This window comes from Vidua macroura, chromosome 26 (assembly GCF_024509145.1).
Source record: "Vidua macroura isolate BioBank_ID:100142 chromosome 26, ASM2450914v1, whole genome shotgun sequence".
In the NCBI taxonomy this organism is placed as follows: Eukaryota; Metazoa; Chordata; class Aves; order Passeriformes; family Viduidae; genus Vidua; species Vidua macroura.
Window position 1 is genome coordinate 3,576,926 of NC_071596.1, and position 11,146 is coordinate 3,588,071.

At 57.1% G+C, this 11,146-nt stretch overlaps 1 protein-coding gene across 2 annotated transcripts; it reads left to right on the forward strand.

Annotated features, from left to right (window-relative positions):
• Positions 1-1,740: 1,740 nt before the first annotated feature.
• On the forward strand, positions 1,741-10,847 carry TLE5 (TLE family member 5, transcriptional modulator). 2 transcript variants are annotated; one of them, XM_053999763.1, is made up of 7 exons: positions 1,741-1,882; positions 2,224-2,321; positions 3,783-3,846; positions 6,065-6,109; positions 7,352-7,414; positions 8,934-9,008; positions 9,627-10,847. In XM_053999763.1, exons 1-7 carry the CDS (start codon positions 1,856-1,858, stop codon positions 9,843-9,845), a joined length of 591 nt encoding a protein of 196 aa, XP_053855738.1. In that variant the 5' UTR covers positions 1,741-1,855; the 3' UTR covers positions 9,846-10,847. The 2 variants fall into 2 exon arrangements, with proteins under 2 accessions (XP_053855738.1, XP_053855737.1); XM_053999762.1 differs by having other exon boundaries at positions 1,743-1,882; positions 9,624-10,847.
• The last annotated feature ends 299 nt before the right edge of the window (positions 10,848-11,146 follow it).

Here is an 11,146-nt window from a genome sequence, read left to right on the forward strand (position 1 = left end):
CATTGCCCGGCTGGAAATGAGCCCATTAAAAAGTCATTTACCAGGCACAAGCGAGTTTGTGTTCCCCTGGATTGGGATTTGCCAAGATTATACCGTAAATTAGAGTGTTTCCTGGAAGAATGTAAGGAGAGAGGGAGGAAAAAAAAAAAAAGATAAAATGGAACATTTTGTAGCCAACAGAAATGCCAATAAAGGAGCATTTCATTTCCCACTTGGAAGGGAGTGACTGCAAGCTGTTGCAAGGGTAGGGCAGGGTGCCTGTGCTGCTCCAGGACCAGGGGAAGGGGACAACAGGGACCTGGTCTGGCTGCATGCACACACTGACTATTAACTGCATTTCTCTGCCCTTGAGCAGAGCCTAAGCTGGGGTGACTCAGTTTCTTTCCATGTAAAAAGGGGGACCGGGATGCCAACCCCACTGGGGGAAAGACTGTCTGCCCTGTTTTCCAACCCTTATTCTGCAGGGACACAAAGCCTGCCTGCACTATTAATAATCCTTGGCATGAAGCTGTCACAGTTTCCACTAATATGGAGATGTTGGAGTGAAAAAGCTACTGCACAATATGCAGGAGGTGTCACAATAACTCAGCTGCTATATTGTTCTTTTTAAAAATAAATACCACAACAGGCCAGCCCACATTGCTGGAGTCATGACGTGTAGGGTTTTATTTTTAATCAGAAAATGTACTGATTTTTAAAGATAGACAAGGAGCAACATCCAAAATTTATGAAAGCTCCCTGCGTGCTCACACGTACCAACTGTGCTCCTGCCTGTTATTCTCCGAATGGCGTCCAAGGACCTGATCCTGCCTCAGCAGGGCACATTTGTGCGTGTGGCTTTGCAAGAGGCCCCATAGCAACAAAGTCCTTCCAGAAATAAAGTCTGTGGCTGAATTCCCCACCCCACTGCTCTCTGGGGGGATGCAATCGATCCCGCAGGACACCAACTGCAGGGTCTCCTCCTCGGGCAGCAGATTTAGGACCAAAGTTTGCATCCAGAGCAGAATATTCCATTGTTTGGAGATCAGAGGTTTCTCTGGGGGCCAGTTGTAGGTGAAATACCTTTTTCCTTTGCCTTCCCTCACGCTCAGCCAAGGGCAACACTGAAATAAAGCAAAACGAAACTCTGGGTAAAAAAAAAAAAATGCCAGTTCTGCTTGGGGAAGGGCGTGAAAATGAGCTGCGAAGGGCGAGGAGCCTCACTGCCCGGCAAGGGCCGCTCCGGGGCTCGGGACCCGCCTCAGGCCGGCCGGACCCTGGGCCTGCCCCGCGGGCTCTGCCCCGGCCCGGCCGAACCCCGCGGGCTCCGGGGGGCCCGGGGGCACGGGCAGGGACACCCGGCGGGCCGCGGCACCGGGAGGCTGCGGGGAGGGCCGGCAGCCCCGGCCGGGCGCGGGGAGCAGAGGCCGGCGGGGCAAGGCCCGTCCGGACCGCGGGGCCGCATCGCCCGGGCCCCGCCGCACGGAGCGCGGCACGGAGCGCGGCACGGAGCGCGGTACCGAGCGCGGCACCGAGCGCAGCCCGGCCCGGTGCCCGCGGCCGGCGGCGCCGCGCGGCGGGGGCGGGGACCGGCGGGGGCGGGCGCGGCCGTGGGCCCGCCCGGGCCGGGGAGGCGGCGGCGGCGGCAGGTGGTGCCGAGCAGCCGCAGGACGGAGCCGGAGCCGCAGCCGCCATTAGACAATAGGCGCCGGCGGCGGGAGCGGCGCGGGGCGAGCGGCGCGGCCGGGGCGGGGCGGCCGCGGGGCCGGGGCGGCCGGACCCGGCGCGGACAAAGGCGGCGGCGGCGCGGGGAGCCGCGGCGGGGGCGGGAGGCGGCACCGGGCCGCTCCGTGCGGGGACCGAGCCGCAACCTGACATGATGTTTCCACAAAGCCGGCACTCGGTACGGCGCGGCCCCGGGCCGGAGCGGCCGCGGGGCGGGGCCGGGCGCCGGCGGGGCCGCGGGACAGGCGCGGGGGCTGCCCGGCCTCCCTCGGCCCCGCGGGGTCGAGGGGATCGAGCGCCTCCCGCCGCCGGCAGCCGCGGCCGGTGCCGAGGGGCGGCGGGGCCGCAGGCGGCACCCGGGGAAGGGGCCCCACGGGTGACCTTGGGCGCGTCCCGGGCACGGGCGCTGCCCCCCGGCGGGGGCTCGGCCCCCGGTGCGGCGAGAGCGGGGCGGGCTCGGGGCGGGGGGGGCCCGGCGGCCGCCGGCTCCGGCCCCAGCGCTGTCTCCTGTTGTTCAAGGGCTCCTCTCACCTGCCTCAGCAGCTGAAGTTCACGACCTCCGACTCGTGCGACCGCATCAAGGACGAGTTCCAGCTGCTGCAGGCCCAGTACCACAGGTACGTGCTGCCCCCGCGCCCGTCCCGCAGCCCCGCCGGGCCGGCCGGTGCACGGGAATCGCTCCGATCCTTCCGCTCGTCGCTTCGCTCCGGGGACCGGATGAGAATTTGGGGAAGGGGAGCCGGTCGCGTAGCTTGGGACACCTTTGGCTGGAGGAGCAGCTCGGGCACGGCGTTGGTCGTGTCCACATGGGAGCCCAGCGAGGAGAACGCCCATTCCCTTCTCCAGCCAAGGTCTTTCCTCCAAGTGCTGCTCAGCCAGGACTGCACAGACACTTGCCAGGCCTCCTGCCTCTTGCTGGGAGTTTTCCTTAGTTTTTCTCGCTGGCTGCCATTCCTGGACTGCAAATGCTGCAGGGAGCACTTAAATCCAAAAGCTTATACTTTTCTGTGAATGTGTGTGGAAATAGTGCTGCTGACCCAAAAGCTGGCTTGAGACAATCTGTTGCTTTGCGTGTGTGTGTCTGACATAAACATGAAGCCCTTCGGTTTAAATGGTCTGGGTGATGCCCTCTGCCACGGCCTGGCGCTGGTTTTGGTGTGTGCACTGGTGCCATGTGGCTGCAATGTCCCCCAGCCCGGGCTCTGCCTGCGGGCAGGTTACAAGTTTGTGGTGGTGTCATTTTGGCAGCAGCAGGCAGAAAAACTACTGGGAAGTGGCCATTTCCTGGTGTCTCTGTGCCTTGGCAGTGCCATCAGGGGAGTAGGGGTTCCTGCTGAAAGGGAAGCTTTCCCCCCCCCCCCCGTGCCGCTCCACCCCCTTGGACTTAATCTGCTCAAGAAGGAGCAGGTTTTGTGTAGGTGAAGCTGTTTCTTGTTTGAAACATAAAACCACAGCACATGCTGGCTGCAGTTGCTCGGCTGGTGAGTTGGAGTCTCATAAAACACTGGGAGCAGCGGCACTTTCTCTGAAGGGTGTGAAGAATCTAGGAGAGAGGAAAAATCCTTGCTTCTGGAGGGATGTGCTGCACTTGGGCCTCCCCCCCCCGCCCCCATCCAGAAGTGGGTCTGGCTTTGGTTTTGATGTTGTATTGGAACATCTTTTGAGTGCTGCAGACAGGTTCTGTGCCAGAATCTGTCCCCAGCTGCCAGCGATCTGTTGAGGAAAGGCAAACCCCTCCCTGGGCAGCCAACTCTGCTTCTCCCCAGCATTCTGCTTCCTGTGGAATGGATTTGCCTGAGGGAGGTCAGCGTTCTGCTGGTGGATAGCCTTGTGTCCTTTTCCTGAATGTGTGTGTTGGGGAGGGCTCCAGCTGAGAAAGTGGGAGCAGGCTCTGTGTGGTCACTACTGTGCCAGCACAGCCTGTCTGGGCTCTGCTCTGGCCACCCCTTGAAGTCCAGATAGTGATGTCCAAGAATCCAGCCTGGCCGGGATGAGGCCATGCAGGAAGCAGCTGCTCTGTGGCGATCAACTCTCTCACCTCCTGTTTGTGGTTTTCTTACTGTTTTCTGGCTTTTCAGCTTGAAGCTGGAATGTGACAAACTAGCCAGCGAGAAATCGGAGATGCAGCGTCACTACGTCATGGTAAGGACCGGCCCAGCAGCCCAGAGCAGAGTGTGTGGGTGGCAACACCAGCAGGTGCCTGTGCCTGGGCTCTGCCTGGCAGGGAGCCCACGCCCCGCAGAGCTCCAGGGCTCTCAGCAGGGCTGGAATTGGCTCTTCTCTGAAAACGGGGCTGTTTTGTGTTGGCTGCATGCAGGGGGTTGTTGAAGTGCACGGTGGGAGGGAGTTTTTTGATGTAGAAAATGGGGCCCGGTGGGGGATCGCTTGATGGGTCCTTGGCCCAGAGGAAGTGACAGCTCTTACACACCTGAGAAGGTGATGCAAGGTGCTGGTGTGCAGGTGTCTGGGGACTCTGGGAAGGTCATGGCCAGTGAGAGACAAAGCAGTGCTCTGAGAAGTCATGAAACTGGGAAACCCCACAAGCCAGGTGTGAGTTAGAAGCAGAAATCAGCTTCTGTGCCAGGGCTAAACCCTGTGCACCTTGTGGTGACCCCGCAGCCTTGCTGAGCCGTGGTGCTGAGTGCTGGCACGTGTGAACCAGCACAGGGTGTGCAAGCCCCAGGGCAGTGCTTGGTAAAGGCGTGAGAAATGGTGCCACGTGTGGGCAGCAGGCTTAGCTGTGGCTTTCCAAGAGAACAGCCATGTTCTGGTGGGCAGGGTGAGGGTTTGCCTGCCAGGTAATGCCTCTGGAGCCCTTGTAGCACAGGGGAGGGATGCCAGGCAGGGCTGTGGTCTCTTCCTTTCCTATCATGGAGTTAATGGGAGGCTGCAATACTGTCCATGTAGATGAGCTGGTTCCTGCTTGCCAGCTGCTGCACCTGCCCTGGAAAGAAGAGATAAGATGTAGAAATTAATAGAGCAGCTCTTCAGAGCAGAGTTAAGACTTAAAAAATGAGAAATAAGGGAGCTAGCTGGCCCCTTCATCTTTCTCTACTGCTCTTGTGGCCAGACTCTGAGGCTGTGGGGAGCAAGGTGTGCTTGGGGCTGGGGACAAGGAGAAGAGGTCACAGCTCTCCTGGTGTATTAGTGGGGAAGCCTGCCCCGTTCTCACTGGTAAACAATTGCTTCCTGTGCCTCGCAGTCTGCACGGAAACCCTCATCTCCAGCAGTGGCCAAGATACATTTTTTTTTTTTTCCCTTAATGCTGGCAGTCACCAGAATTGATTCAGGTTGCTGTCAGCAGCAGAGGGGAAGGGCTGTTACTCGTGGCGCAGCGCTGGAGGCTCTGCAGGCGCAGCAGCTCCTGCCTTGTCTGCGTGGCTGAGCCGGAGCTGCTGCCGCTCCCCATCACGGGGAGCCAAGAGGAGGGTTCCTGTGAATGTGCAAAGCTGCTACAGCTGCTCTGATTTTTGAATAAGTCACAATTGGCAGCTTGGGGGACGGGCTCCTGCTTCCTGCTCGGTCTTCAGAATGCAAAGAAGCCTCGAGAGCCCGCAGCAGGCTGAGATCATTCTGATACCAAGCCGGGCGCTTCATCGCCTTGTGGCGTCGGTACCAGGATGCCAGTGATCTTCAGCTAAATGAGCACAGATGTGGATTGTTCTTTTCCCTTTGGAAGAATCAGGATTGCACCCTGCAGGCTGCAGGAGGAGGTTTCTAAACTCTCAAAACATCAGCCTTTTAAGAGCTTCTTCCAGGGGTCAGGAATTAGCTGCTTCTGCCAATAGATTGTCTGTAGCTGCCTGTTGCTGCTGTGCAGGGGTTTTCTGGGTGGATTGTTTTTGTGTGTGGAGGGGGGAGGTTTCCACATAACTCGTTCCTAAACAGCTGGAGCTGTGTGCAGCTGGATGTGTTACTTGCTAGATGAAGTCCAGTTGTGATCTCTCCCGTTTGCTGCTGAAGCAGTCATGTGGGCTTTAGGATACTGGCCAGGCACAGCTCACAGAGCCAGGCTGCCTCTCTCCTGGCTGTGCTTAGGGAAGTCTGCAGCCCTGAGCCTTTTTCCAGGTTTGACACAGCATCACTCACTCTCACCTTGATGCAGACTGTGGAAAGGTGTCTGTGAGGGGAGTCCTGTGGGGCAAGTCTCCAGTCTGGAGCAGGGTGGGCAGGGAGCACCTGGAGGGTGTCTCTGTGCTTGCCTCCTGCTGTCTTTGTTTCCTGGGGCTTGCCTCTGCTCTCCTGCCTTGCCCAGCCTTTGTAGAAAAACCCTGCCAGGAATGCAGTGGTGGTTCCCAGCACTTACCTGGCAGAGACTTGACTTACAATTTGTTTTGTTCTCTTCTCTCCTGCTCTGCAGTACTATGAGATGTCCTACGGGCTGAATATTGAAATGCACAAACAGGTAGGGGGAAGAGCATCTCCAAGTGCTGTAATTCCTGAGGAAAGTGGGCTGTCTGCTCTGCGTTGCTCTCTGTCACTTCAGTTGCCTTTCAGGAGCTAGAAATGCCATCAGCCTGTAAAATGTCAGAGCTGCCTTTGAAATGCAGGGCCCCCCACCTCTCAGGATCACAGTGCTGGCCTGGGGGCTACCATCCTGGGCTCTGGGCACCCTGTGGTTCTCCCCAGGGCCTGAACAGATACTTGAGCACCAGGAAGGGTCTGGAGCTGCGGCTTGGAGACTGTGGTAGCCTGGATAAGTTTGCTCATTACCCTCACTGGTGGTTAAGTTGTTAATTATCCTCAGTGACTAATTACCTGTGGTGTTAACAACATGAGCCTCCTCTGAGCCCGTCTCTATCTGGCTCCATCCAGCTCCAGTCACAAAGTCGGCTGCGTGTCGTGGCTCAGTTTAAGCCTCTTAGCACAGTTCTGTTCCTCACAAAGGCACTTGGTGCTTCTGATCCCATTGCCCTTGTTGCTAAGCCCATGAGACTGGCTTCCCTGGGAAAACCTGGATCTTGTCGAAAAATCTGAGCCACAAATCCTCACTGCTGTCCCACGAATCTCTCCCAGCCTCATCTGCTTCCCTGTGGTGCTTTTGGGGTTCCCCTCAGCTGGTTTTGGTGTGTACCTGCACCCTTTGGCTCTGTATTTCGAGTCCTTTGGAAAGTGATTTGCAAAGGACTGCTAGCTTCACTATTTGCCAGGAGAAAAGCATTTAACACCCCAGAAGTTGCCACTGCTGCTGTGAGGGGAGTGAGGAGGCTGCCCAGCCCCTCTGGTCTCCCCCAGTAGCCCCAGTCCAGCAGCTCTGCTGGGGAGGGGGAGCCTGAGAGGGCTGAACAGCCATGTGTATGTCTGTGTCCATGTGGCAAATGCAATTCAGCACATCCCCACCTGGCTCTGCAGGAACTTTGCTCTCTGGTTGCTCCCAATTTGTTAAATGAATGTCGGGGACCTGGAGAGGAAGAGGAATAAGGAAACTTTGCTCTTTGCATTCAGCAGCATCCCTTCATTGAACTGTGCAGAGAGAAGCCTCAGAGGGCAGGGGGATCCCCATGGCACCAGGATGCTGCCAGGAGAGTGGCTTCTCTCAGAGCCATTTGGGGACTCGGGCCTGCCTGGGGGAGGTGGGGCAGCTGATGCTGTGGCTTCTCAGTCCTGAGCTGCCTGACTTTTCCTCTTTATTTCTCCCCCCTTTTAGGCTGAAATTGTCAAGAGGCTAAATGGGATTTGTGCACAGGTTCTGCCGTACCTTTCACAAGAGGTGAGTCCCCCCAGCTTGTTGGCATGGAGGCTGCTGTCCCTCTGCAGCCAGCGAGGTGTCACAGCCCTGCAGCACAGGCAGCTCCCCACCCCTGGGCTGGCAAACCCTTGCTTGCTCTCAAGGTGTGGGGACCAGCCCTTCAAGGCAGGGTTGGCTCCTGGAGCACTGTGTGGTGGGTAATGTGCTCCTCTGTTGGTCCACCCTGCTTCTATCTTGCTCTCTATATATTACTATATTCTAAAACTCTAAACTGGAAGTTTTGTACCCTGTGATATTACACACTTCTAATCAAACTTGTAATCCCGGTGTTATCAATCAATTTTGGAAGCTTTCTTCACAGCCTCGGGTCAAATGCAGTGCTCTCTTGGGAGTCAGAGTCTGTCAGCACAGAAATTCTAAAATTCTCAGTATGCAGAACTCCAATACCCTTCCATCCCTTTTGTGGCAGCTGGGGACAAAGCTGCTCCTGCTCTCTCCTGCCCGTGGCTCCTGAGCCATCAGCCACATCAGCAGTGGGAGCTTTGGGTGCTAATCAGGGGAGAAGGACACTTAAAAAAATACCTCCATATGGAGGATACCTCCTCTCATCCTCTTTGAGATCTGGTTCCTCTGCCTCATTAATTAATGCAGCTGATGGGCTCCTCCCACTCCCCTGAGAAATTAATTGGGGGAGGGGGTGCTTGGGAGTTGCTGTCTGAAGGGAGGATTAAGCACTTCTAGAGCTGTATTTTCTGTCTCCCCTGGAGGCTGAGCTCTGAGCAGCTCTCCTGGCCCTTTGGGGGTTGGAGGCTTCTTGCTTGGGGTCAGTGCTGGGCTTGGGACACAGGTTCTGTTTTTCCCACCCACCTGTTCTTAGGACGGACAAAGTCGCTTGCTGATCAGATCAGGGTTGCCTAATAACTAAGCCCCAGCTAAATCTTTTGCATCTTAATGCAATCCTTAACCCTGTCCTGCTGCCAAAATGAAAAGAAAAATCCCCTTGCTGAAGTGCAGTGGACGGGCCTGGTGTTTCAGAAACCTCGTGCTCTGCAAGGAGCAAGTAGAGTTCTCCTTTATTTTTTTTAAGTATGTGATCCATCCATTTTTTCTGCCTGTGTTTGGGACACCCAGCTGCTGCTGAAGTTGGTATCCAGAATGTGTCCCAAGGAGCTTCTCAAAAGCTTCTGATTTTTAGGGCTTGTTTTGTTTGTTAGAGGGTCTGTGTAGGTGAAGGGTGGCAGGATGAGACACTGCCCACCTTGGAGCCTTCTGGCCAAGGATCTCTGGGTGTGTGGAGAGCAGGACAAGGCTGGGGGTAAGAGGGGACCTGTTTAACCCTGTGGTGAGGATGGGGATGAGACAAAGGTGCTTCCTTCCCTGCTCCTTGCTGCCCTAGGCCTGGGTGGGAGGCCCTTGGGTGAAGTGTGTGCAGCTGTCTCCAGCTGTGGGGTAACCAGCCTGATTGTGTGGACCGGGCCCCTATTCTGCTTCCCTGTGGCACTACAAGTGACCCCAAATTCCTCTGTTTTTTCCTCGCCAGCATCAGCAGCAAGTCTTGGGAGCCATTGAACGAGCTAAGCAGGTCACGGCGCCAGAACTGAACTCCATCATCCGTGTACGTGATGTCTAGTTTGGGTTGGGAGGGGTGGGAATCCAGGCCTCTGGCCAGGACACAGAGCTGGGCTGCAGATTCTCAACCTGGGGACATCAGGGGACCCCTGCTCTGGTGCTGTGGCTGCAGTGGGATGAGGCTGCAAGGCTGGGCTGGCTGTGCTGGCACAGGGCTGGTTCCACCCAGGCTTGCTGTGGTGTTTGCAGGGGTCCCTGCTCTGTGCCAGCAGGGTGGCAGGAGAGGAGCTTTGGTTTTGAGCAGGAACCACAGTAGGCACTCAGCATGAAAACACCATCTGCTCTTGGTCAGAGTTGTGAGTGAGGGCTTTAACTGCAGCCTTGGGACATGCCAGAGCCTGAGGCCAGATGTCCTGTGGGGTAGGGGCTGCGTGTCCTGCTGGGGACACAATGTTGAGTCTTCTCTTGAGGTTGTCGCAGCAGCAGGACTCGAGAGCCTCTTTTCCCACCCAACCCTGAGGTTTAAGCTTGTTTAAACCCCTGGTTTAAGCTTGATTGCTGGCACACTGTGACCAGCCCAGGCCCTTGCTTTGGGCTCCAAGTGCACTCCAAATGACAATACCCCCGTTGTGTCTCTGTGTCTGTCCATCGTTCCCTACAGCAGCAGCTTCAAGCTCACCAGCTGTCGCAGCTCCAAGCCCTCGCTCTGCCTCTGACTCCGCTCCCCGTGGGGCTCCAGCCCCCGTCACTCCCCGCTGTCAGCGCCGGCACCGGGCTCCTGTCGCTCTCGGCCCTGGGCTCGCAGGCTCACCTCTCCAAGGAGGACAAGAACGGCCACGACGGGGATGCCCACCAAGATGACGACGGCGAGAAATCGGATTAGAGCGACCGGGGGGCCGGGGGAAGGGGGCTGGCTGGGGGAGGGAGGGGGCGGGTTAGTGCAAAATGCAGTATCTCTCTCTAATTGCTGTGCAGCAGGGCCGTGGTGACCTGTGCTCGGTGGCAGCTTGCCAGGCCCGTCCCCACGGGCGGGTGGCAGGGCCTGGGGGTGTCCCCAGCGCCGTCCCCGGCTGCTGCACAGCAATGCAAGCGCCATAGCATTACCCGTGTGGCCAATCGTGCTCTCCCTGTGCCCAGCCTGCCTTCCCCGTCCCTCCTCCCACTCACTGAGCCGAGCCAGAGTCTGGCTTGGGCTGCTCTGGGGCCACTTTGCCCCCTGGCTGTCCCAGCTCCTCGGTGCCATGTGGCCCCTCCCTCCACCTGCTGCTCCCCCCTCGGTATTTAAAGATTGCCCCTTGATCCTAACGGTTCTGCACAACTCCCTGCTAGGATCCCTGGCCCAGAACAATCTCCTCCCTTCCCCAGGCGCTCTTGGTCTCGTCGCATCGCCCTGGCCCCGTGTCCCCCACGCCCCTCCTGCACTAATACCAGGCCTAACAACAGCCTTGCTGTTCTGCATGTACCTGTTCTCAACCAGCTCTGGCTGCCAGGGGCTTCACCCTGGGCTGGAGGGGGAGCCTGTGCCACCTGCTCCCCCCAGCACAGCATCGGGCTGCGGGGGCCCGGGGGGCTGGGCAGAGGGGGCAGGCAAGACCGAGAGCCTTCCCCAGCCTCCCCCTCCCTGTGCCCCTGCCCTGTGTAGAGGATACAGCAGCTTTCTCTGTTCTTATCTCCGTGCGCTAGCGTGTCTTCTTAAAAAACAAAAATGGAAAAAAAAATAATAAATAATAATCTGGTGTTTGTATATAGTTCTTTAGAAAGATCTTGTTTTGCTTTTTGTGTTTAATCACTTGACCTATAATAAGAGGAACTGAAAATGCTGTATCAAGGACGTACAAGCTGTGCCTTTCAAATAAAGAAATAAGAAGGTTGGTTAAAACCGTGACTTGCTGCCGCTTTCTTGTTGCCTTTGGGATGAGTTTAAAATACTTCCCTGTGTCTCCTGTCCTTTCAGATGGGGGACTCAGTTGGGGAGAACTGAATTTTCCTGCTTCACCTGTGCTGTGGGAGGTGTCTGGAGGTGCAGCCCTCCTTCCTTCAGCTGGTAGCATATCCCAGATTATCCTTCCTTGTTGGATGTGCTGCTCTCCCTCTCTGTAGGTTTCTCTGGGAGCCAGGACGAGCAGGGTTAACATTCACACCTCTGGCTTCTCTTGTAAGGGCTGATGGAATGGGGCCACATTC